Consider the following 27,325-nt stretch of genomic DNA (forward strand, 5'->3'; position numbering starts at 1 on the left):
GGTCTCCTTCATCCATCTAAGTGGGTCTTCTACACTCACTTTGTTTGGAAGGTCATTGCAATTGTGTCTTCGTTCCTGTGGATGGTCAGCGAGTTTGTTGTGGCCTAATATATATACATACATATATATATGTGTGTGTGTGTGTGTGTGTGTGTGTCATTGGCATGCATATATATGTACCTGGCATACATATGTACAGTTTCCTAAACTGTAAAACTGGAGTGGTCGTTCTCTAATGGGAATGATTTTTCTTCCCAATTAGGGTTGCCAGACATAGCAAATAAGAATACAGGGTGTCCAGCTAAATTTGATTTTCAAATAAACATTGAATGGTCCGTGAAATGTTTGGGAGTGACTTACACTAAGAAGAGTACTCATTATTATTCTGAAATTCAAATTTAAATGGGTGTCTTGTATTTGTTGAGTTCCCTGGTGGCTCAGAGGATAAAGTATGTGCCTGCCATGCGGGAGACCTGGGTTTGATCCCTGGGTTGGGAAGATCCCCTGGAGAAGGAAATGGCAACCCACTCCAGAATTCTTGCCTGGATAATCCCATGGACAGAGGAGCTTGGCGGGCTACAGTCCACGGGGTCACAAAGAGTCGGATACGACTGAGCGAGTTCACTTCACTTGTATTTATCAGGCAGCTTTACCCTGAGGTGCATTTGTGACCGTCTGGAGACATTTGTGGTTGTCATAGCTGGACAGGGGGGTTGTGGCATCTAGTTGAGGTCAAGGATGCTGATAAATATTCAACAATGTACCATCTGCAGAAAGACTTATCCTCAGTAGTGCTGGGGTGGAAAGACTTTGGTTAAGACTGTCTGAATTTCTGTTTAATTTCCTGGCTTTTGCAGTTAGCTAGTGAAATGTAAAGGCTGACAGGGACTAAATATGATTAATGTATGTGGGAATGTATAACTCTCCTTACAGCCGTCCTGTCTCAGGTTACAGACCTACTTGACTGGCCATGCTTCCATCTGTGTACCCTGGTTTATTTTTCTTCATGGCACTTACTGCTGCATGAAATTACATTACGTGGGTTTATTTCTTTACTTGTGTTTTAATCTGCCCTCCTCACTAAGATGTGAGCCTCGTGAGGATAGGGATATTACTCTTTCTATTCAATTCCATTTCTCCAGCACCTTGGACAGCGCCTGACACATCTATTCGTGCCATGAATGACAATATGAATAAAGGCAGAGAGGTATCTTGCTTTTAAAAGAACTCTACAGATGCCAAACACATTTCTCATAACAAATTATTCTTTAAGCTAGAGTGCTTCTCACACTTAAATCTACACTTAAATCGGTTGCATTTGCCACTGGCTACATTCTTTAGTTATTACATTCCTTGGGCAAGCTGCAGTCAGATACCAGCTTCCTGAATCATTCAAAGTATGAAAAAAAATGTGCTTGAGAAATGAAGACAAGTTCCCTTCTGAAATATCAGAAGCGACAAACTCAATGTTTTAGAAACAAATTAAGAGCCATGTGTATAAAGTAAATGCTCATCCCAAGGAGAAAAGAGAAGATGAGTCTAGAGGGGACTGGATCTAGAAGGGACAAGTATGAAGGGACTGGAATAAGACAAGATGAAGAAGCAAGATCTTTTATTGTAAAAGCAAAATATGCATAAATATCTCTGGGCATAATTCCCAGAGATTGAAATTTTCTTTCAATGAAGTCTGTTTTCCCATATGAAGTTAGAAAAATGGTTAATTGTCCATTTTGGTTAATTTTTAGTGAGGATAATTTAATCTAGAGAAGTATGTTAGTTCCAGATTTATAAAATTCTCCTCCGTGTTATTCTAAAGATCTGGGGCATCATGAAAGTTTTTAGAGAGTAATTAACTGATATCAAAGTTAATGTTTTGTGTCAAAATTTCAACAATTATAAATTTGAAAAATGGAAAAAAAAAGCTGTTTTGGCAATGCAGTTCCATGTTTTATATTTAAATATATTTGATATCATTAAAAAATAAAGTAAATGTGTTTGTTCATCTGCATAGCTGGACCTTTCTCCTATACTTCACGTATGGGGGGAGGGATATCATGCTTTTTCAAGGTCTTCAAAAAATGTCCTTCTATTGACACAAATCCCAAAGGACAACCTGTGTCTTTTTCCTGGAGCTAACATTTTCTCAATTAAAGATGACATGACAAGTCCCCCAAATGTGTCCAGCTCTGTTCTGGGTCCTGGGGGCATGGCAGTTGTCATGTTCCAATTTGTGCTACAGCAGCACGTCCTGTGAGGCCTGGGCCTGAAAGTCAAGCAGCCGCTGTAGACCAGTCACCAAGAAGTACCTACTTTCACGTCAATCTCAGCATTAACAATTATGACTCTTGGACTTAATGTGTGAGTTATATTTTTCCAATATTCATTAAGATATGCATGGGGTTTCCCCAGTGGTTCAGTGGTGAAGAATCCACCTGCCTGTGCAGAAGACACAGGTTCTATCCCTGATTGGGCAAGATCCCACATGCTGTGGAGCAACTAAGCTTGAGTGCCACAACTATCAAGCCTCTGCTGTAGAACCTGGGAACCTCAGCTGCTGAGCCCACGTGCAGCAACTACTGAAGCGTGTGCACCTAGAGCCTGTGGTCCGCACCAAGAGAAGCCACTTCAATGAGAAGCCTATGGACTGTAACTAGAGTAGCCCCCACACACCACAACTAGAGAAAAACCTCACCCAATTATGAAAATCCTGTACAGCCAAAAATAAATAAAATTTTTTTTTTAAAAGAGAGATGCATGGCCAGTTACAAATTTTAAAAATGTTTTCCTGGGTACCACTGTGAATTAACTAATCATGATGTCACTGATACTCAAGCCATATTCTGGGAAAAGCCTGATTGAATCTGGAAAGATGAACCCAGCAGATCTGGGCCCCTGAATGAATCCTCGAGGGCTGCATTGCTTTGTGGTAAAGGAGTCAAGACTGCTGTATTAGAATTCTGTCTCTGTCACTTACCACCTCTGTGACTTAAGGCAAGTCCCTTAACCTCTCTGAGCCTGTTTCCTCACTGTGATGTGAGGATGATAAAACGCACCTAATGCATGGGGTTGTTGGGAGTATTACGTTCATTGGCCATTCTAGAGCGTGGAAAACAGTGTCCAGAATGAAGTAAGTGTAATCATTAAATAAATAATTTCATAACTTAACTGTGATACAAAGCAGTTTGCTACCTACCCAAGGAGAAGCACAGAATCAAAGTATTGCATAGATGTGGAGATACCATTTGACCGGGGTTCCTAGGGAGGGTTTCTTAGACCTGGAGGCCCTATTATGTGGAATTCTAGAGCAGATGAGCATTTATCTGCTAAAGATTTGCTTTGGGGGAAAGGGCATGGCAACCTGGAGGGTGGGAGCAGCAGAGGAGGGAACCTAGGATTGCATTTGATGAATGACCAGCAGTTCAGCCTGGTTGGGGCATAGGTTTGATGTGGCAGACAGCAAGATCCCGAGGCTGGGAAGCGAGAATCGAAACCCAGAGATTTTGAATGAGCTACTAAATTTCACATGGAAGTCGTTGAAGAGTTAAGGACATCTTTTTCAATGATAACAGAAAGCATGACAGGGCCATGGTAGACTGTGAGGAATTCAAACCCGGGCAGCAGACCAGCAGGGTACATGTTGGTCTGTGGTGCAAGGGAAGGAGACACCTGTTGGGACGGTTTCCAATGTCCATGGTGTAAACACTCTCAGCATGGGCGATTGGCTCCTTAAGTTCCTGGACATGGAGCTGGAAGGCGAGGCATAGAATCAGCTCTTGTGAGTCTGCACCTGCCAGATCCAGCACACCATTGACTAGACCTACCTCCTCCAGTCCCCCAGGCACCGACTAGCTGTGTGACCCTGGTCAGGGGGTCAATCCCTTTGACTCTCAGTTTCCTTATCTACAAAAGGAGGAAAATAATATAAAACAACATAATGACATTTGCAGTTATAAGAAGAGAAAGGCAGTGAGGTCAGAAGTATAAAATTTTTCCCCAGGGTAGTGTTGTTCCAGCAATTGTCCCAGAGGACAATCGTCTCCCTGCCTTTAAAGCTCCCTGCCTCCATGCCTGAACTCACAGCCCTTCCTTCATCCTCAAAGCCAGCAAGAAACATCTCCTTCTTCTCTGACCTCCTGACATTCTCTTATTAACACCCCTGTGATAATATTGGTTCCACTGGACGAACCAAAATCATCTCCCCATCTCATAATGTTTAACTGGATCACAACTGCAAAGTCCCTTTTCCTATGAAGGTCCCATATTCTCAGATTCTTGGGGTCAGGTCGTGGATATGTTTGGAGGGAGGTATTTTTTAGCCCGTGACAGTAACCAGAGACAACTGTGTGTGCACGCACGTAGGTGTTTGAGGAGCTGTTTACAATCATTGCCATAAATACAAACATGTCTATGAGCATATGTATAATAGTGTCTATATATTGTACATTAATATGTATAGACAAGGGCTTCCCTGGTGACTCAGATGGTAAAGAATCTGCCTGTAATGCAGGAGATCCGGTTTTGATTCCTGGGTTGGGAAGACCCCCTGGAGAAGGGAATGGCAACTCACTCCAGTATTCTTGCCTGGAGAATGCCATTTACAGAGAAGCTTGGAGGGCTACAGTCCATGACTTGACTGAGCGACTTTCAGTTTCACGTATAGACAAAGGAGCAGAGAGATAAAATAGAAGAGGCTTTAGAGTCAAAGACCAGTTTTGCTTGTTTATTTTTGAAGTTTGAGTGTACCATGCTTTTAAACTGAGGCAAGCTATCCAGTTGAGAGGCAGAAATAGATGATGTGAAAGCTTGAGAGGGAGAAGTGGACTGTAAAGTCTGGTTTTTGAAGGAGAAGGAGATGCTGATAATCACAGACAAAGACGGGTAACAAATTCTAAGCTGCTGGCAGATTCTCTGGAGGGAAGAGGAGAGAGTTCCCTTCTGCTGGATTCTGAAGTGTAAGTCATCAGCTGAACATGTGTTGGGGTTCAGTGGGATGATATGATTTTGACTGTTGATTATTCATCTCCGTGTAGGGCAGCCCTGGTACTCAGGAGTGGGAAGGAACCAAGTGGGTGAGCTGAGCCAATCTGGAAGTTAGATTTGGGTTTTTGTGTTAAATACTCTCTAATCCAAGTTCTCAGAGGGCACACATCTCATCTCAGTCTGGGGCCTTTAGGAACTTAGTGAAATTCAGGGTGTCTAGTGTGTCCCAGCTCTCAGTAAAGCCATCTATCTGCTTTCTGTCTGCTCTCTGACATATTCATCTGTGACCCAGTATAAGGGCACAGGAAACAGGAAGTGCCCAAGGTTTGCCCAAAACCACAGTGATTGTGGGGTCTGCTATGTAATTAGATCTTGTCATTCTAAGCACGCTGAGACCCTTCTGGTCCAGGAAGAGACCTTCTTTCACTCTTGGGGAATGCTATCCAATTCAGATTAAGTTGGACATTGTTTGTGATTTAGGGGTTTTGGAATGCATTCTTATTTTTCTTATATTGGAGAAGGAAAATTTTCTATCCTTCATGTAAGATTTTGTTGTTATAATTCACTGACTTTTAAGAGACAGGACCGGAGTGGAGCTAATATTCCTTCCATTTGATTTATTAAACTGAAATTCCAAAATATTTTCCCATAGTAATAAGGTTATGAATCTCTTCAAATTTGTATATTTTCTCCTTGATCATTAGTCAGGTTGAATGCATATTTTTTCCTTGGCAATAAAGAACTTCTTAAGCATTTTCCAATCACTAGACAGAAAAAAATAAAGGCATATAAGAATAAATCCAGTGAAGGAGAAGAAATGGAAAAAACAACCCACACAGTATTGTGGGATATTTAAACATAAAATAAGATAGCAGCAATAAATCCAAACAAATCAATCAAGTAAAGGCTTACAATCAAAATCTATTTAGACATCAACACTAAAGAAAAATACACAGATCACTGAAAATAAAAGTAGGCAAAACGTTGCATTAAGAAAATGTTTACAAGAATCAGAGAAATCTGAGATGGATGGCTGTATTAATTTCAGGAAAAAAAAATATGTTCAAAGCCAAAAACACTAAGAAGGACCAAAGAAAAGTTTTTATTATTGGCAACAGGAGACATAATACACAAGAATTTATCTGATCCTGATTCCTTAGGTAGTGTCTAACATATTGAGGACAGGTATGATCTTGTGTTTTTGAAATATAAGAACCTAACCATTTCAGAATCCTTGAGAAATAATTTAACAAACCTTTCTCAGACACTGACAAATATAGCAGACAAAACTAAGAGATTCTGTAGTAAAATTGAGAGTACAGTTACCAAAAGACCACAATATGGGACCAATTCATCCCATCTGGTATCTTTTAGAACTTATCAGTATCTCTGGCCCATTGATATTGTATATTTGCTTTCCAGATTCATGCTAGTAAGGTAATGCTCAAAATTCTCCAAGCCAGGCTTCAGCAATACGTGAACCATGAACTCCCTGATGTTCAAGCTGGTTTTAGAAACGGCAGAGGAACCAGAGATCAAATTGCCAACATCCACTGGATCATGGAAAAAGCAAGAGAGTTCCAGAAAAACATCTATTTCTGCTTGATTGACTATGCCAAAGCCTTTGACTGTGTGGATCACAATAAACTGTGGAAAATTCTGAAAAAGATGGGAATACCAGACCACCTAACCTGCCTCTTGAGAAATCTGTATGCAGGTCAGGGAGTAACAGTTAGAACTGGACATGGAACAACAGACTGGTTCCAAATAGGAAAAGGAGTCCATCAAGGCTGTATATTGTCACTCTGCTTATTTAACTTCTATGCAGAGTACATCATGAGAAACGCTGGACTGGAAGAAACACAAGCTGGAATCAAGATTGCCAGGAGAAATATCAATAACCTCAGATATGCAGATGACACCACCCTTATGGCAGAAAGTGAAGAGGAGCTAAAAAGCCTCTTGATGAAAGTGAAAGAGGAGAGCGAAAAAGTTGGCTTAAAGCTCAACATTCAGAAAACGAAGATCATGGCATCCAGTCCCATCACTTCATGGGAAATAGATGGGGAAACAGTGGAAACAGTGTCAGACTTTATTTTCTGGGGCTCCAAAATCACTGCAGATGGTGACTGCAGCCGTGAAATTAAAAGATGCTTACTCTTTGGAAGGAAAGTTATGACCAACCTAGATAGCATATTCAAAAGCAGAGACATTACTTAGCTGACTAAGGTCTGTCTAGTCAAGGCCATGGTTTTTCCAGTGGTCATGTATGGATGCGAGAGTTGGACTGTGAAGAAGGCTGAGCACCGAAGAATTGATGCTTTTCAACTGTGGTGTTGGAGAAGACTCTTGAGAGTCCCTTGGACTGCAAGGAGATCCAACCAGTCCATTTTGAAGGAGATAACCCTGGGATTTCTTTGGAAGGAATGATGCTAAAGCTGAAACTCCCGTACTTTGGCCACCTCATGCAAAGAGTTGACTCATTGGAAAGGACTCTGATGCTGGGAGGGATTGGGGGCAGGAGTAGAAGGGGACGACTGAGGATGAGATGGCTGGATGGCATCACGGACTCGATGGACATGAGTCTGAATGAACTCCAGGAGTTGGTGATGGACAGGGAGGCCTGGCGTGCTGCGATTCATGGGGTCGCAAAGAGTCGGACACGACTGAGTGACTGAACTGAACTATATCAGCTTTTCCTAGTTTTTCTTTTAGGCTGTTTCATGAGGATTTTCTGTAATTCATATGTAAATGAATAATCTTGATCTGCCATCTGTAACAATCCATTTTATGTTTATTTTTTAAATTTAGCATTTCTTTGGCTTAGTTTTCAATTTTGTTGTCTTTTATATTACTATTTCTTACCTTTGGTTTTATCATTTTTTCCTTATAATTTTTTTGTTTTGTTTGGGATTTCTCTTTTCTTGAGTAGAATGCTTAGTTTACCAACTTCCTTCTGTTCGGTTTAATACTGATAGTATTGAAGATTGTATGACTTTCCTTCTGATTACGTCTTTGTTTGCTTCACAGGCTTCCCTAGTGCATAAGATAGTAAAGAATCTGCATGCAATGCAGAAGACTTGGGTTCAATTCCTGGGTCAGGGAGATCTCCGCTACCCACTCCAGTATTCTTGTCTGGAGAATTCCATGGATAGAGAAGCCTAGAGGGCCACAGTCCACGGGATCGCAAAGAATCAGACATGACCAAGCAACTAACACTTTGGCTGATTCACATATTTTGATGTGTACTATCCTTGTTATTTGGATTTGTAAATATAGTGCAATTAAAAGCTTTCTTTTAATTTTGTTTTCAGAAACAGTTTAGTAGTTTTTTTTCCCAAGGGATTAACAATGTTTCTATTTTTCTCTTGTTATTGATTAAATACATATGCTCATGGACTACAATTTAAATTCTTTTTGTGAAATTTTTCTCATAACTTTATATATGATGTTTGGCAAGGGTCATGAATAGTATATATAAGAGTATCCTTGGTAGAGATTACAACTTCATAATTCATATTATTTATATCTTCATAGCCTTACGTTTTCATCCTTCTTAAGTCAGAGGTTGGAAAAGAAGGTATATAAAGTTTTCAAAAAATTAGTGGCTATCAATTTCCAATTGTAACTTTAAGAGATTTGCTATATTAATTTTGGAGATATATTTTTGTTTAGAATACTTATTACTACATAGGCACTATGAATTGTGTCCTTCCACAAAAATTAAGACCTTTAACCTAGGTAGTTATTTTTCCCTCTGGAATTTACTTTATCTTCTGATGTTAAAGTTGTGCTATTTTTTTCATCCCCTATGAAATATCTATGGTTAGGTTTGTTTTTTTTTTTTAGGTTTTTTTTTTTTTTTTAATGTCTCAGTCGCTTTATTTAGGAGTTCTCTTGCAGAAAATTTAAACTTGCTTTCTTACAATTTTTGAGTCATTTGTCAGTCTTTCTTTTCACAGGAGAGTTTAACTCATTTATATTTAGTGTCATAATTAACAAATTTGTTCTTATTCCTTTCATCATATTTCATGCTTTTTATCAATTTTCTTTCTTGATGATCAATGTTCTTTATTTTCAATGTATCACTTGATGAGCTGTTTCTGTTTTCTTTCTCTCTCTCCTGTCCCAGTTTGTAAGCCAAACAGCTTGATTTTAAACTAATAAAAAATACAGTTAAATATATATTTATTTGGTTACTCTTGATAAAAATAAAGCCATTTCTATTGCAAAATTAGTAAACTTTTACTTTTTTTTATTTTCATGCTTCTTTTGGGATTTTTACCAAGTTTATGATTTTTAAAAGCTACAATATTTGGGTTATGAATCTTTTTTGATCAATAACTATTTTGAACTTCTTTGTTTTGCCTATGTTTTAAACTTTATTTGAATTTATTCTATGCGTTAATGTTTTTGTAGTTATGCTATGATTTTCTTGTTACTGAATATTATACTTTGATTCACTTCCTGGTTGCCTGAATAGTTTGGTTCAGTGATGTTTGTAAGGAAAGGTAGATAGGAAGTAACCTTGCATCTTTGTGTTGTCTTCGCATATTATCAGGACAATCTCTAGTTTAGAGAATTAATTGTTCAATTAGAACACTCCCCATAAGATTTGGGGAAATACTTGTTATTTTATAATACTTAATTTTGTACAGTGGGCATGACTGAGGCCAATTTCATTAGTTTTTTCCTTTTAAAAGTTTTATTTTTAAATAAGCACTTATAGAATTATTCATTATCTTTGACATTAAGAAATGTCTTTAGGAAATATCTAGAAGTTGATGTTTACAGTTTTTGTTGGAATTTAGTGGAATATTTATTTTTATCCCAGGACTGTTTTCCTTTCTCTGTTGTGTTTTAATAATTCTTCTTTTGCATTTTCCTGCTATTTTTCTTAGAAGTTCTATTATCTTTATATATATCTAATGTGTCTCATATTTGTTTGCAGTCTGCCGCTGATCATTTTCATTTCTTGTCTTTGCCATTTAGCTTTAGGGAAAGCTTCATAAATTCTCCTTTTTTTAGGATAAATTCAATTTTCTGCTTTTTCATATCTTTTATTGCTTCTGAAACCATTTTAAATCACTTACTTTTAATACTGCCATATCTTCTTCCATCTTGGTCTTATTTCATTATAAAGTAACAAAGGGCCTGCATTTCCTTGATTAGTGAGAGTGTAAAAGTTATTCTGTGTGAAATATACTTTAGTCTTCTGCGGTAACTACTCTTGAAACTACCTCTTCATCGCCTTTTCAAACGTCTTTCTTTCATTTTGTAGTTTTTATTATGAAGAAAATAAAAACCCAACATTTTATTCTCCTTCTGTTTTCCGTCTGTATTTGCCTTCTCTCTCTTGGTCCTTGAATGCGGCTCATCTCATTGTGCCTTGGCATTTCCCTGGCACAGTGGAGTGGGTTCCTCTTTTCTTCGTTCGGTTTTCACCTGCTCTTGTTAGAGCTGTACAGGAAATGTCCACCTGGAAGGGCCACTGGTCCTACATTCCTGTATCTGATGCTGCAGCTGGAGCAGGGTGGGGGATGCATTGGGTCTGCTGATATTCCCAGATCGTCGCTCTAACAGTCCTTCTCTCAGTTTGGTACAGCTGCTGTACTGGGGGCCAGTTTCCTGTAAATCGTTTTGGTGTGGCTTGGACTCAGTCCACAGTAAGGCTGTGTCACACCTCCCACTCCAAGTCAGCAAGAAGCCCAGATTCTGGGGTTTTCTGCACTGTGTGGTCACACTCACTCTTGAGTCTTTCAATTTGGCTGATTACAAATATTGTCGGCAGTCAGCATCAGGAAGCATTACCAAGTGCAGAGCATCCCTAGGATGCATGCCCTTTGCTTTTAGAAATATCAGGTTATTTCTAATCTACCAGGCTCTTACCTTCTTTAATGATGTCATGCTTAGGGCCACTAGAGTTAGCCAATAACCATACAGGGTCCCTGGTTACATTTGGATTTCGGATACCTGACAAATTTTGGTTTTGTCCTTAATTATAAGCGTACCCCCATGCAACCTTACTGTTAATTAGAAAAGGAAACATAGTTGATTTTCCTGCATTTCATCTGGCAGCCTTCACCATGCTGTTTTTTCTGCATGAATGCAATTTCTCAGGAATTCTCCCAGGCCAGGGCTTGCAGTTTGCACTGAATGTTCAGCACAGATGCCGATTTTTACTTATTACCATATTCTCTTAGCTACTGCTTTTGAGTCCACTCAGGGGAAGTTTTAAATGCCTGTGCTCAAATTGCCATCTTCCTCCAGTTTCTTAAAGGTATTATTTAGGGGAAATTATTTTTTTTCAAAATGTTAAAATTAATAGAAAATCTCTGTGAGGCTGCTTGAGTTGCTTAAAGATGGGAACATGTCACTTCCTTTCAAATAAGCATGTAAGTCACTGCACCAAAATAAAATGTAATTTTTTTTCCTTAATAGATAATTAACTGAGATTTACCACATGCAACTTCTTTATTATTTGACACCTTGCTCTTTTTTTACATGGAAATGGTGTTCTTTGTTTATAATAGTCATCCCCGTGGGGATTCCAGGATACTCAGTTTTACTTCTTAGTCCATTTTCTGCATTGTGGAACACTGTTTTTTTGTTTTGTTTTGTTTTTTTCTTTTAGTTTAGTTTTTTTTTTTAAAGGAATGACTGGAAAAGGAAATAACAACTAGCTTTGGATCAACTTGGAGCATTTTTAAGCAATAAACATCGAGGTCAGATAACCAGGTGAAAAGACAAATAGGCCATTTGTGGAATGCAGCTTAGAGATTACTTCCCTTTGAATGATGCCTGTGGTAACCCCTGGTTGCTTTCCCAAATAGAGTCAGGGGACCCACAGCCATTGTCCTTGGGATATGTAATTAGTTGCACGATAAAGTTAGGTATTCTCAAGTAGTAGGGATCAGATGTTCAATAGGAAAGTTCAGGGAGCCTCGGTGTCAGATATTATTCCTTTTTTATGACCTGACCATTTATTTGGTTTCAGCAGTGTCTACAATGAATGACAGGCTGATGTGATGACAACCAGCATAACTGCTCCAGGTGGTGCCAAGATGTATTTTTAAGAATCAGGGCATCTGTGAGTCTGTTTACATTTTGTAAATAAGTTAATCTGTATCAGTTTTTAAAAAGTTATTTATTTGTTTATTTTTGACCTTGCTGCATGGGGGCTTTCTCTTGATGCAGCTCCTGGGTATAGCTGGTCTGCATCACGTGGGATCTTCCCAGACCAGAGATCGAACGCATGCCCCCTGCATTGGCAGGAGGATTCTTAATCAGTGGTTATTTTTTAAAAATTTATTTACAAAACAGAAACAGACTTAACAGATATTTAAAATAATCCTATGGTTACCAAAAGGGAAATGTGGTGGGGGTAGGCATAAATCAGGAGATTGGGATAAAGATATATGCACTACTATATATATGGCAGATAACCAACAATGACCTATTATATTGCATGGGGAATGCTACTCAGTATCCTGTGATCACTTATATGAGAAAAGAATCTGAAATAAAATGAATATTTATGTAAATATGTATAACTCTGCTGTGCACCTGAAACCAACAGAACATTATAAATCAACTATAATCCAATAAAATTTATAAAAGAGAATCAGGGACCTTATTCCACCGAGAGGTACCTCCCTTTGTTAGTCCCCTATCATCATGATTACTTGAAGCTCCTCATGGGGTAAAAGAATGGAGGATTCTAATTATAGAGGGATGCAACAGAGGAGACAGCATATAAAGCCCTGATGTAAAAATATAATCAGCTTTTTGTAATACTGAAAGCACCATTCATTCGTTGACTCATTCATTTCTCAAATATTTACTGAGAACCTAATATTTGCCAGGTGCTCGTCTAAAAGACTGTGAATAAAGTAGAAAAAAGGCCACCATGTCATCTCTGCTCACTTGCATATAACCTACTGGGGCATGGAGGGAATTACAGCAGAGAATAAAGTCCTGTGATAGTAAAGTATAAGATCTACAGGAGGACATCAGTGGGGCATATAATGCAGAATCGTTCAGTCAAGAGAAGTGACTTTTACGACACAGCCTGCGATGTCCCAGCAGAGACAGGGAGGGGAGGTGGTACCCAGAGAAGGGACGAAGGAGGAAGCTTCAACCCTGAACATGAGCACAAAATTCACTCCCTGTGCTTCACTTGTATGAAAATTCACAAGTGACAGTGCCTGCTTATTGAAAATATAAATCCTGAGAGATTTCCAGAATGTTAAGAAAAATGTGATTCTCCTAAGGAATGAGGTCTCTTGTGAAGTCCATGATATTTTGATGTTTGAAAAAGGAATTCCTAGGTATTAGGTTGAGTCATATGAAATCAGTGCTTGGGTGAATCAGAACTCCTCAAGATATTGGAGGTTTCAGATGGTTCAGGCCCATGGAAGTCTTCATTGCTGAAGTGGAGCTCAGCCTGACCTGAGCTGGGTGATGCCATGGAATGGAGGGAGCCCTTCCCTCAGGGGTTGTCCATCAAGTCAGGATGAGTTTATGACAAGCTGGCTCCTTGTCCAGGGTAGGATGGACTTCAGCTGAGTGCCCTGTGCTGCTAGCACTGGTTGCGGGCTTCTGCCCTCTGGTCAGGCGCCTCCTACAGAGCAGCCCCCGAGAGGCAAAGAGGCTGAGGGACTTGCCTGTTCTCTCGTGAGATCTGAGCAGCAAAGTCACAGTGAAGACTCCTTTCTCTGAGTTCTTTGCTTTCTCCTCTGTTCACAGACGACTGCCAGGAGGGGTCCAGACTCCTGTAGGCATCATGTATCAGAAAATGTGCTCACGTGGGCCTCTGAAACAGGTCAGCCTGATGAATGTCAGGGCCTGAGTTGCTTTTATTGCAAAATAACCAGAGAGAGTGACAGGGCTAATGAGAAGGGGTCTGGATAATTTGTGGAGCTTTGCCTAGAAAGTCAGTGTTTCCAGAGCCAGTAATTTCCATTTCTAAAGCCCCTTAAATTGGTTCTTGAATTATGTAATCTCTGTTTCTGTGTTTTTCTTATAGAATATAAGGCACATTGTAAAAATAACAGTTTTGGATTCTTTTTCTCCCTGAGGGCGGGATATGTTCAGGAAGGGGGTTGGGGGGAAGAAGACTTTCTGTGCATTGGTGTCAACACAGCTTTCACGACGGATGTGGAGGCCACAAAAGTGATGGACTTCCCTTGGTTCTTGGGTTTTTAGGGTCACATGGACTCGACATGATGGGGTTGGCTCATCCCATCTATTTCAGAAGGTTTCCTTCCAGCAGTATCTTTTCAAGGTCTTTTCTGTCCATCTCTCAGCTTAGCCCTGAGGAAAGGACATGATGTGCAAGTGATTTATGATTGCCCATCTTTAAAGTCTTTTATCATGTTCCTGTGGTAAATGTGGCAAGGGTAGAGTATATCTGGTGGAACAGGACGTAGTATTGGGTAAAATATGGACACAGCATCAAGCCACATGCTGAGAAAGTCATTCTTGTTTCCAATCTCAGTCCATCTGGTGGAGCTAATGGGAGCACTCTTCTCTGTTGGATGCCAGCAGTCTCTTAAGACCTTTCTCATGGGGATCTTTCCCTCTAACTGAAAGAGAGCAAGTCTTAGGCATAAGCTGTCACCCCCTAAAAGGCATGAGGACTGCTAGTTGAAAATTAAAGGAGTTACTTTGAATGTTCTTTCTTTTTTATTGGAGGATAATTGTTTTACATTGTTGTGGTGGTCTCTGCCATACATCTATCATACATCTATCTATACACACACACACATACCCCTCCCTCATACATATATATACACATACACACCCTCCCTCTTGAACCTCCTCTTCCCGTATATACATAATTATATATGTGTATATATGTATGCATATATATATACCCCTCCCTCTTGAGCCTCCCTTTCCCATATATACATAATTATTTATGTATATAAATATATAATTAATATATATAAATATAAACTTCCATTTATACCCTCCCCTCCTCGTGCTACCCCTCTCCGTCGTCACAGAGCACCAGGCTGGGCTCCTTGTGTTCTATAGCAACTTCCTTCTAGTTATCTACTTCACACATGATAGGGAAGATCCCCCGGGGGAGTGCATGGCAACCCACTCCAGTATTCTTGCCTGCAGAATCCCATGGACAGAGGAGCCTGGTGGGCTAAAGTCCATGGGGTTGGAAAGAGTCAGACACGACTGAAATGCTTTAGCATAGTGTATAAATGTCAGTGCTACTTTGTCAATTTGTATTTTGTTTCTCCTTTCTCTCTCCTTACCCTGCTGTGTCTACAAGTCCATTCTCTACATTTGCATCTCTGCTTCCTCTCTGTAAGTAGGTTCATCGGTACTGTTTTTCTAGATTCCATATATATGCATCAATATATGGTATTTGTTTCTCTCTTGCTGACTTCTCTTTGTATAACAGGCTCTAGATTCATCCGTCTCACTCAACTGACTCAAAATTGTTCTTTTTTACAGCCGAGTAATATTCTATTGTATTTGCTCGCTCAGCTTCTGTGCATGGCCAGTGAGACTGGTGGCCGGTTCTCTACTTACTCCAGCGGCATCAACTTTTCTTTAAAGAAATACATTTAATATAAAATGAATTGATTTGAGACATTTTGGATAAAGAATCACTTAATTAATGCTAAGGCAGGGCAATCCACTATAAAGGGGGTGCAAAGAGGTCTGAAATATTGGTACCACTGCCCTCAAGTTTCTAACCCCTGAACCCCGATTCCTCCCAACAGTGGCTGAAAGCCGAGGCATACTGGAGAGTATCCAGAGGTTCTCTTTGCTGCCCACCTACCTCCCGGTGACCTACCACATCCACCACGCAGACGTGTCCTTCTTCCTCAAGGAAGCCAACCAGGACATCATGAGAAACTCCAGTCTACAGTCGCGGGTGGAGTCCTTTCTGATTTACAAATCCAAGAGGCTACCAGTCCTGAATGCCAGCTATGGGCCTTTCGCCATTGAGCAGGTGGTACCCCAGGACTTGATGCTCCCCTCCAGCCCCTTTGGATTCACCAGCACGTTTTCTCTGAACTGGAAGCTGAAGGCGCACATCCTGCGGGACAAGATCTACCTGAGTCGGCCCCGTGTGCAGGTGCTGTTCCACGTGGTCGGCAGGGACTGGGACGACCCTGGCCCGGTGCAGAGCCTGCCCTGCCTGCGGGTGTTTGCCTTCCGGGAGACCCGGGAGGTACGGGGCAGCTGCCGGCTTCGAGGGGCCCTGGGGCTGTGCGTGGCGCAGCTGGAGCTCCCGGCCAGCTGGTTCGGCCCCCCGACGGTGGTGGCCGGGAGGAAGAAGGCGCCGGAGCCCCCTGAAGGGAGCCCGGTGGAGCTCTACTATGCCGTGCAGCCCGGGGACGAGCGTGGAGACTGCACCAAGGAGGATGCCCGGAGAGCCGGGGGGATGCGGACGGGCCGTAATGACATCGATGAGTCGGGGCCTCCCTTGCACAGGATCGGGAGTGTTTTTCTTTACCAGACCCCCAGCCGGCCACCGCTGAGAGAGCTGCGCTTGGATAACCACGTGGCCGTGCAGTACGTGCCAAAGACAGTCAGGCAGGGAGATGTGCTGACGTTTCCTGTCTCCATCTCCAAAAACTCCACTGAGGACCGCTTCACGTTAAGGTGAGTTCATTATCTTCCGGTAGCATCTCCAAGGTCAAGGGCACTTCTGAGACCCTTCCCCTGTATGTGATGCCTAGATCTGTGTTAGTGCTGGCCAGAGTAGAGACGTTCCTCCGCTTTTTGCAGACTCCTTGTTCACTGTCAAGTAGAAAGACCAGTTAGAGCTCTCTGAATTGGCAATTGATTCGGTGAAGATGTTGTTAATAGGTTTTCTGGGCTGGCCCAGAAAAGTCAGGAGCAGGCTGATATTCTATCTTGGACCTGGCTTAGTTGGTTCTCAGCAAGTCTTAGGAGAGTTAAATGGCTCAGAGTTGACATGAATCTGCAAATAGGCTGGCAAAAATTGTCAGGGAGGATAGAGGATACAGTTTTGCCAACTTACAATCTCTTCCGGGCATGTGAGTTCTAAGTACACTCTGTGGTACCAACCTCAAAGTTACCCTTTTGTTTCTCTCTGGAAATAGAACTTAGTGTTCAAAATATAAAAGAGTAGAAAGTGTGAAGGATATCCAGTAGAGTTTGTGGAGTGTCTTATATAAAAATTATACCAAGAGGTGGCATTTAAAATGAGTCCCGTGGGCTTTAAGAAAAAAGAAGGGGTGAGTTTGCTCTTTGGAACATACAGCAGCATGTGAGGGAAGCCTTGGCTTGATTGGATTTTCATAACAGTTTGTTGTTGTTGTTTTAAACACACATGAGTCTGATTATAATAGCTATTTGGTATGTTATTAAATCACTAAATGTGTCCTCACATTGCTACATAATCTAGAAACTTGACCTGAAGTGCCATCTAATCAGTTTGGTATGACCCCTGAGTGTTACTGGACATGGGACCACATTTATACGTGGGTTTTTAAAGCTTATCCAACAATGATAAGCCCTCTTGTCCCTCTCCCCTGGGGCTCCACAGCTGTTTTTCTTTCTTTCTTTTCTTTTCTTTTTTACTTTGTCTATATTTCATTTATTTCTGCTCTGATCTTTCTGATTCCTTTTGCTCTACTAACTTTGAGTTTCATTTGTTCTTTCTCTAGTTGCTTAGCTGTAAGGTTAGGTTGTTTATTTGAGATTTTTCTTTTTTCTTGAGTCGAGATTGTCTTGTTCTAAACTTCACTCTTAGAACGGCTTTTGCTGCATCCCATGGGTTTTGGATCGTCGTGTTTTTGTTGTCATTTGTCTCTAGGTACTTTTTGATTTCGTCTTTGGTTTCTCCAGTGATCCATTGATTATTTAGTAACAAATTGTATAGCCTCCATATTTTTTTTTACAGCTTTTTTCCTATAATTGATTTTTAATCTCCTAGCACTATAAGCATAGCATCTCATATCAAGAAAAGATGCTTGATGTGATTTCAATTTTATTAAATTTACCATGCCTTGATTTGTGACCCCAGGTGTGATCTATCCTGGAGAATGTTCCATGTGCTCTTAAGAAAGAAGTGTATTCTGCTGCTTTCAGTTGGAATGTCCTATGAATATCAATTAAGTCTATCTGTTCTGATGTGTCATTTAAAGCTTGTGTTTTCTTATGAATTTTCTATCTGGATGATCCCACTTACATTGTGTAAGTGGGATGTTGAAGTCCCCCACTGTTCTTTCTGTGTTTGTTAAGGGGGTGGGTGAGTTTAAGAAAGAAATCATTCTCTTGCTTATACTTTGCACATTTCAGTTTTGTTGATTGTGACCTAGTGCTGGGAATTTCCTTTTAATCTCAACTGAAGACATAGAAACCAATGGACAGCATTAACCTCATGACTGAACCTGGCTGATTGATGGCAGGAAAAACCTTCAGCTGGGGTTGGGGGTGCATCTGGGGATTAGACACAGGGATTTAGAATGAACAACACATCTGTGGGACTGAGACCTCGTGATCGCTCCCTTCTGTCCTTTGGAAATCAGACCTAGATTCAGCTGGTCACGGGCCCTCCCTCTGCCTGATGTGTAGCTTTGTGCTTGGTTTTCCCAGGCTCAACACATTTACATAATATTCTTTGTAGAGATGACTGCCTATATAGAGAAATATTTTGCCAGTGGAAACTCAAGGTCTTGAAGAAGAAGAAGTCAAATAATTTCATATTCTGCCATTTTTTTCCATTTGCCAGCTACTGCTTGTTGAATTCCTGAACCCACGGTTTATAACTAGAATCTCCTAAAACTTCAACTCTCCAGTAGATGATATTCACATCAGTCTTTATTGGGAAGCAGCTATCAGTGTAGAATTAAATTTCACAAAACAACTGTGCTTCTGACCACAATCCATTGCCTACTAGTGTCTTCACATGAGTTCTGAGGGCAGCCCTGCCACTGGCAAGCTGTGTCATGGCCAAGAGAGGTTCATTTCTGGGCTATGTATTCTGAGGGATCCACATCTTTGCAGATTCAGAAATAAGCATCTCGCCACTTAGAAGTCAAAAGATTGGAAAATTTTGGATGTAGAACAAAGTGTGTTTGTTCAGAGTCCATCAATGAGAAAGGTGCTTTCCATTTAAGACAATAGTAAAATAAATCAGTAAATACTTTACAAATCTGTATTTAAGTTGGTAAAGTAGCATGCTTTCCATCTCTTTAAAAGTTGCATTAATAATATGCCTGCTGAATACTTAACACACACTAATTATGAATGAGTCTTATCTGTTTATGAAAACAGCTGGTGGGAAACCTGGATCTGGTAATGTCATTAGCCTTTAGTTGGAATTCTCATAATTAGAAAATAATGAAGCTGTGTATCTTTTTTAATGAAGTCAATTTGACACTCATTTAGCACAGCTTCCAAGTATTTAGAATTAGCCTGGGTCTGCTCTGTTGTTGTTTAGATGCTAAGTTGTGTCTGACTCTTTTGTGATCTCATGGACAGTAGCCTGCCAGGGTCCTGTGTCCATGGGATTTTCCAGGCAAGAATACTGACGTAGGGTGACATTTCCTTCTCCAGGGGTTCTTCTCCACCCAGGGATCAAAGATCAAACCTGCATCTCCTGCATTGGCAGGCAGGTTCTTTACCACTGAGCCACCTGGGAAGCCCATATGTGTGTGTGTGTGTGTGTGTAGACATACTTCAGTTCAGTTCAGTTCATTTCAGTTGCTCAGTCGTATCTGACTCTTTGCGACCCCATGAATCGCAGCACGCCAGGCCTCCTTGTCCATCACCAACTCCCGGAGTTCACTCAGACTCACGTCCATTGAGTCAGTGATGCCATCCAGCCATCTCATCCTCTGTCGTCCCCTTCTCCTCCTGCCCCCAATCCCTCCCAGCATCAGAGTCTTTTTCAGTGAGTCAACTCTTCGCATGAGGTGGCCAAAGTACTGGAGTTTCAGCTTCAGCGTCATTCTCTCCAAAGAAATCCCAGGGCTGATCTCCTTCAAAATGGACTGGTTGGATCTCCTTGCAGTCCAAGGGACTCTCAAGAGTCTTCTCCGACACCACAGTTCCAAAGCATCAATTCTTCGGCGCTCAGCTTTCTTCACAGTCCAACTCTCACATCCATACATGACTACTGGAAAAACCATAGCCTTGACTAGACGGACCCTAGTCAGCAAAGTAATGTCTCTGCTTTTGAATATGCTATCTAGGTTGGTCATAACTTTTCTTCCAAGGAGTAAGCATCTTTTAATTTCATGGCTTCAATCACCATCTGCAGTGATTTTGGAGTCCCAAAAAATAAAGTCTGACACTGTTTCCACTGTTTCTCCATCTATTTCCCATGGAGTGATTAGATATACATACATGTATTAATATATCCATAAAATACTATGGGTATCTGTTAAATGACTAGAGGCATTTCTGTAATACCCAGCATGAACTGATGTCTTTGCTGTGTGCTGTTGCTTAGTTACTTAATCGTGTCCAGTTCTTTGTAACCCCATGGGCTGTAGCCTGTCAGACTTCTTCTGTCTATGGGATTTCCCAGACAAGAATACTGTAGTGCGTTGCCATTTCCTTCTCCAGGGAATCTTCCCGACCTAGGGATCAAACCCACATCTCCTGCCTTGGCAGGTGGGTTCTTTACCACGGAGCCACCAGGAAGCCCCAGCTCTATCTAGCCATCTGCTGTATATAGAACCCTGAAGGATACAACCGTGTATCCTTGGGTGCTGTCCTCTGCAATAGTGACTCGTTTCTAGACTCAGGGGTGGCAGTGCTAATGAAGTCCACAGGTGGGCTCATGTTTTGTAGGTCAGGTGCCAGTAGGACATAGCTCGCCACTTAAGGATGGCCAGGGTGGAGAGGGGACCAGATTAACAGCCAGCAACAGAAGGGAACCCATCCGGATCCTGCAGCAGAGGACTCCTGCTGCAGACAGTGATTGACCACCTAAAAACTGCTGCTTCCCTGTCACTTCTGTGCCTGTCATTTCTAGCTGACACACAGAGGCTCGTCTTCTATCCTGAGAATCAAGTTTTGTGGTGCAAATTATCTCCAAGGGCAATTTACAAAAATAGCTGGGTGTGTGCACCTGTGTGCATTAGCCATTCCAAAGAGGAAAACCAGAATGGGGCTGTTTGTCATCTTAGAAGTTCTCTTCTCTCCTGGAGCCCAAATCTTCCAAAGCAGACCTCCACAAAGGAAGAAAAGCAAAGCACTTTCATTCTTTAAACATCTAAGGATCCCTTTTAATTTCAGAAAGTGTTTTCCTTCCAGTGGACAACAAAAGCATCACCCAGCACATGGACCTTTTTTGCACATTCTCACCACTCCATCCCTTTTCCTTCTCCCACAGAGAGTCAATTTCAGAAGCATCCGACGCCCCTTGTCACCTGATTCTGTGTCTGGAGAATCAAAGAACTCTTTCTTGCTCATCTCCCCCACCTATTCTTCGGTTGCTTCTTCCCACAAGAAGTCAGTTTCAAAGGCTTCTGGTTGTCTGATCTGAATGTAAGCCTGGAGCCAAATATTTGCATAGTATTAGCTTGGCTCTCTGACAGTCCAAGAAAGGGAGGTGGAAAAGTCCAAAACAGAGATACAGCACTCAGAACTGTCTGGGTGCCTTTCTCAAAGTCAGAGATATGTTTAGATTGGTTAAATGAATGAATTTATGAAGAGCTGTCTTGGTGGTGGTGGTTTAGTCACGAAATCATGTCCAACTCTTTTGTGACCCCATGGACTATAGCCTGCCAGGCTCCTCAGTCCATGAGATTCTCCAGGCAAGAATACTGAAATGGTTTGCCATTTCCTTCTCCAGGGGATCTTGCCAGGGATCGAACCCACATCTCCTGCATTGCAGGTGGATTCTTTACCAACCGAGCCACCTGGAAAATTTAGACATTTTGTTAATTATTAACAAATGCATATACTTTGCTGAAGTCTTTGCAGTTTTATATGCTAAATACTCAAGAATTTGTTAAGAATCTTGTGCTCAGAAGGTGGTCAGATCTCAGAGCAGGTTTCTGAATAAGGCATTATTAAGAAATAGATATTCACTATTCTTGCAAAAATGAGAGATATAAAAGAGGGGGAAAAAACCAAGAATAATTGACAAGAGGACAAAGTGGGCCTGGGGTTGATAAGGCTCAAATGTACTTTTTGGTGGTTTGGGAAGCTTGCTTTGCAGAAGGTTTTGAGCTTGTTAGAAATAATATGTGGTGTTTTTTGGTGCTTTGGCCCTGAACTCAAGTCACTTGAATGATGTAGCCTTTGAAGCTGCCTTGAAGCAGAAAATGTCTCTCCTTATTCTATTTCAAGTAAAGTATGCCCTAGTGTACCGAATAATATTCTTAGTTGCATGCCATAACTCCCAGCCTACATAATTTAAGAACATAAATGCAAGGATTAGTTGCATGTATGTTGTTGGTCTTAAGCATTAATAAGGTATGGGACCACTGGCCTTGACGATGCAGCGTGGGAGGAGGATGCCCTTGGTTTAGATGCAACAGTCTGCTTGCCCAGCACCTCCTCCCCACCTGGCATAATGAATTCCTCCAATAGTGCCCTCTGTTCTTATTATAATCAAAGTTGCAAATACTCTTGGATGTTTAAAGAATGATCTAATTTTATTTTTTTTCCTTGTAGCTATCCAGTTTTCCCAGCACCATTTGTTGAAGAGACTGTCTTTCCAACATTGTATTCTTGTCTCCTTGGTTGTAGATTAATTAACCACAGGTGCATGAGTTTATTTCTAGGCTTTATATCCTGTTCCGTTGATCTGAGTTTCTGTTTTGTGCCAGTACCATACTGTTTTGATGACTGTAGCTTTGCCTCGTTAATTGGCTATACTCCAATATAAAATAAAAAGTTTTTTAAAAGTCAGGAGCTGTAGTCTAGCTTGACTCTGTAATATGTTTTGTTGCCAATGTGGCTGTAGAAATTTCACAACCATCTCAAGGCTCAGGGTTCTCATGTGCTAAATGTTAAATGTGTCCTACTTTATGGCAGGATGTTTACAAAAGTTAATCCCATTGATGAAGTTGAACATTAAAATAAACTGCATTGACAACAAAGAAATGTATGGAATAGAGTCCAAAATTTCACAGATTAGTGCAAAATAAGGAAAAGTGGGAGGCAGAGAGGGAGACGAAAGGCTTCCCTGACCATGAATAGAACCCCACGGGGGCTGCGGCCATGAGCGTGCAGAATCCTAACCACTAGACCACCAGGGAGCAGTTGGCTGACAAAGATCCTTCTAGTCAAAGCTATGGTTTTCCAGTAGTCATATACAAATGTGAGAGTTGGACCATGAAGGAGGCTGAGCGCTGAAGAAATGATGCTTTTGAATTGTGGTGCTGGACAAGACTCTTGAGAGTCCCTTGGACTACAAAGAGATCAAACCAGGTCAATCCTAAAGGAAATCAACCTTGAATATTCTTTGGAAAGACTGTTGCTGATGCTGAAGTTCTAATACTTTGGCCACCTGATGCAAAAAGCAAACTGTTTGGAAAAGACCCTGATGCTGGGAAAGATTGAAGGCAGGAGGAGAAGGGGATGACTGAGGATGACATGGTTGGATGGCATCATTGACTCAATGGACATGAGTTTGAGAAAACTCTGGGAGATAGCGAAAGGCAGAGAAGCCTGGCATGTTGCAGTCCGTGGGGTCACAAAGAGTCAGACACAACTGAGCAACTTAAGAACAACAACAAGGCGAAGTGGACATGGAGGAAGTATTGCCAAGCAAGAAAACTCATGTTGTGGAAAAATTACTGCTTTAAGACCTGAATGAAGTTTAACTGATTTAGATCGTAAAGAAAGCAAGAAGAGATGAGATCTCCTGTATACTTTTAGAATGAAAACAGCTTTCATTTTATTTGTTATTTGCTTTGGAAAAATATATCTGGAAAATATAGGCAGTGCCTGCAGGAGAATAGTGAATTAGATTCTGTGAGATTAAGACAGTCATGCAAGTTACTTAATCTTGGGTCACATAAATATAGAATAAAATAGGTGGTACAAAATAAAACAAGATAAAATACTCACTCAGATTTTTATAAAAGACTCTTGGGAAGCTCCCAGTGGCTCACAGACCTGGTTGCTGTCTGAGTCCAGGGTAGCAGAGTTACCTGGTATGCTTCCAGAATGAGAGGTGGGCTTCTGGAGTTACCTGTCACTAAGAGCGCATCCCAGGGGAGGTGGTATTTCCCTCGAGAAAAGTGGGGTGCTTTTAAGGAAGAGGATGATACTGGGTATCTCCAAACCCCACGAAGGTCCATGACATCCATGCCTGGCACTGCGTCTCCTTTGTCATCTGATGGGGATTCAGGGAGTTGCTTCTGGAGCAGACTGGAGTGCGAGGCAGACAGAGAAAGGAGGGCGATCCATCTATTTTCAATAAACCTTCTGTTTGAGAATAGATTCAGATTTACAGAAAAAGTTATGAGGTCAGTACAGGACAGTGCCAGGTGCCTTGTGGTTAGTTTCCCCCTGTAATTAACACCTGACATTAGCTTCATTCATTTGTCACGATCAATGCTCCAATATTATTATTAACTGAAGTCCACACTCATTCATACTCCCTTAGTGTTTGCCTGATGCCCCCTTTTCTGTTCCAGGCTCCTGCTCAGGATATCACATTTAATCATCATGTCTTTTTAATTTCTGTTGTCTGTGACTGTTTGTTAGATTTGCTTTCTGTTGACCTTGACAGCTATGAGATGTCCTGTTCAGACTTTCTGAAGAATGTCCCTCAATTGGGATTTATCTGATGTTTTTCTTGTGATAAGACCAAAGAGTGGGCTTGGGGATAAAAAAACAAAAACAAAAAAACAAAAAAAAAAACACAAAAAAATCCACAGAGATAATGTTTTGTATTTGTCTGCAAACTACTCTCTTTCACCTTTTCATTGAATAAACATTGATTGAGGATGTCAGGAAGTACACAGATGAATAAAAAGGAAAAATGACTCCCATTTGAGGGACAGGAGCATGAGAGATTGAGCCCTGCCCTGGGAGAGTGGAGAATAGGTAGTGGTTCACTTTAATTTGATTTTTGTTTTGTATTGAGGTGTAGTTGGTTTGCAGATTTATTGTGTTGGTTTCGGATGTACAATGGGGTGGTTCAGTTGTGCATATGCATATATCTGTTTGTTTTTTTTAAAATTTTTCCCATATTATCATTGTGGGATATTGAGTGGAGTTCCCTATGCTGCACAATAGATCCTTGTTGTTTGTGTAGTACTTCTATTTTCCAAGAAAGGAAATTCAGGCAAAGGGAACAGTACGGATAAAAACACAAAGGCATCAGATGTATCTCTGTGCTCTTTTATCCCCAATCATTTTGAAATAAAAACCAAATGGGATTTTTAAAAACAAAAAATAAACACAAAAATAAAGTGCCATTTTCATTTCATCATATCGAGGACATTTACTCCCAATCTGACTTAGTCATTATTGATGTGAACTTTGGTCACTGGCTGGGGTGATATTTCTTGGATTTTTCCACTGTAAAGTTGATTTTTCAACACATCCTATACAGTATTTTCTAAAAGGAAGTAATTATCCACAGCTCACAGTTATGGAATTATACTGTGCCTTCTTGCCAGTGGTATATCTATGTAAATCATTTGGAATTCTGTGGGGGAAATTTGGTTATTTTCCCTCATGCATATATTTATTCAATCATTGATTTCAGTAAGGACATCTGGATATTTGTTAATACTTTGCAGTTTGGGTTATAATCCCACAGAATAGATATTTCTCAGTCTTTGGCTGTTGACATTTGGATCTTATGATGTTTTGTTGTGAGGTGCCGTCTGGTCTATACATTGTAGTTTGATTAACTGCATTTCTGGCTTGACCCACTAATACACAACCCTGAATTGTGATATCCCAAGATGGTCCAGATATTTCCTAATATCTCCTGGATGGGGATGGAATCACCCTTACAATTGAAAATTATGACTGTGGTTGTTGGGAAACAACTCTACTCTTCGACTTCCCTGGTGGTTTAGTGGATTAGAATCCACCTGCCAATGCAGGGGACATGGGTTCAATCCCTGCTCCAGGAAAATCCCACATAACTTGAGGTAACTAAGCCTGTATACCACAACTACTGAACCTGAGCACTCGAGTCTGTGCTCCCCAACACCAGAAGCCGCCACAATGAGAAGTCTGGGCACAGCAACTAGAGGGTAACCCCTGCTCACCACAACCAGAGAAAGCTCGCTTGCAGCAACAAAGACTTTCAATACAGTGGGAAAAAAATAATAAATAAAATTAAAAAGCTCAGCTCTTACAGAGAGGGAGGTACCAGGTTTAGAATAAATACATACTGTGTGGTCAAATTTTTCTTGAAAATCCCTTATGTTGTACCCAACATATGGTTTTTACTTCCACTTGAGCGTGTGTTCCATGAGAATCTTGAATCATGAGATGAGCAGAATCTTCCATCTGCTCGCCATTGTTTCTTCATTTCTCATACAATATCTGGCCTAAAAGGGCACTCATTAACTGTTGGAGGATTGAGTAGTAGTTACAGTCTCCGTGAGTTTACTCCATGTATCTTCCGTTTAGTAAGGGACCAGAGAGAAGTTCTTCATTTAGACTTGAGATGTAGTGGCTGGTGTGTATTTCAAGGCCATGTATACAAAATAATGGGCTTTCCAGGTGGCTCAAGTGGTAACGAGTCTTGTCTGCCAAGCAGGAGGCCTCGGTTTGATCCCTGGGTCAGGAAGACCCCCTGGAGAAGGAAAGGGCAACCCACTCCAGTATGCTTGCCTGAGAAATCCTATGGACAGAAGAGCCTGGTGAGCTAGTCCATGGTGTTGCAAAGAGTTGGACAGAACTTAGCAACTAAAGAACAATAGCAACAATATAAAATAACAGAGTCAGGTATAGTCCTATTGAGATACTTGCACTGTAAGGAGAACCCCAATTTGAGATGATCTGAGGCTATTGTTTCCAACAATGACAGCTTCTAGGATCCTCTGGCCTCCATACCAGTCTGGGGTGAAGCCTTGGTGTTAGTAATTTCTTTTTTTTGGTAACAAAAATACCCATGATGGCTCAGTGGTAAAGAATCCACTTGCCAATACAGGAGACACAGGAGATGTGTGTTCAATCCCTGGGTTGGGAAGATACCAAGGAGGAGGAAATGGCAACCCACTCCAGTATTCTTGTTTGGAGAATCCCATAGACAGAGGAACCTGGTGGGATACAGTTCATGGAGTCATAAAGAATTGGACATGACTGAGTTACTGAGCACACACATCCATGAACATGAAAGAATGCACATTTCTTTAAGTAATTTATCCGTCTTTTATAATTCATGGACCCTAAGGTAACGGAA

At 41.0% G+C, this 27,325-nt stretch overlaps 1 protein-coding gene across 1 annotated transcript in view; it reads left to right on the forward strand.

Annotated features, from left to right (window-relative positions):
- Positions 1 to 27,325, forward strand: part of TMEM132D (transmembrane protein 132D) — an 898,865-nt gene that overhangs the window by 225,666 nt on the left and 645,874 nt on the right. Inside the window, exon 2 of the mRNA XM_069557007.1 lies at positions 15,729 to 16,617. Coding sequence (XP_069413108.1) covers positions 15,729 to 16,617 — 889 coding nt within the window. The remainder of the gene's footprint in view (positions 1 to 15,728; positions 16,618 to 27,325) is intronic.

Source organism: Ovis canadensis, chromosome 17 (genome assembly GCF_042477335.2).
Source record: "Ovis canadensis isolate MfBH-ARS-UI-01 breed Bighorn chromosome 17, ARS-UI_OviCan_v2, whole genome shotgun sequence".
Lineage (NCBI taxonomy): Eukaryota > Metazoa > Chordata > Mammalia > Artiodactyla > Bovidae > Ovis > Ovis canadensis.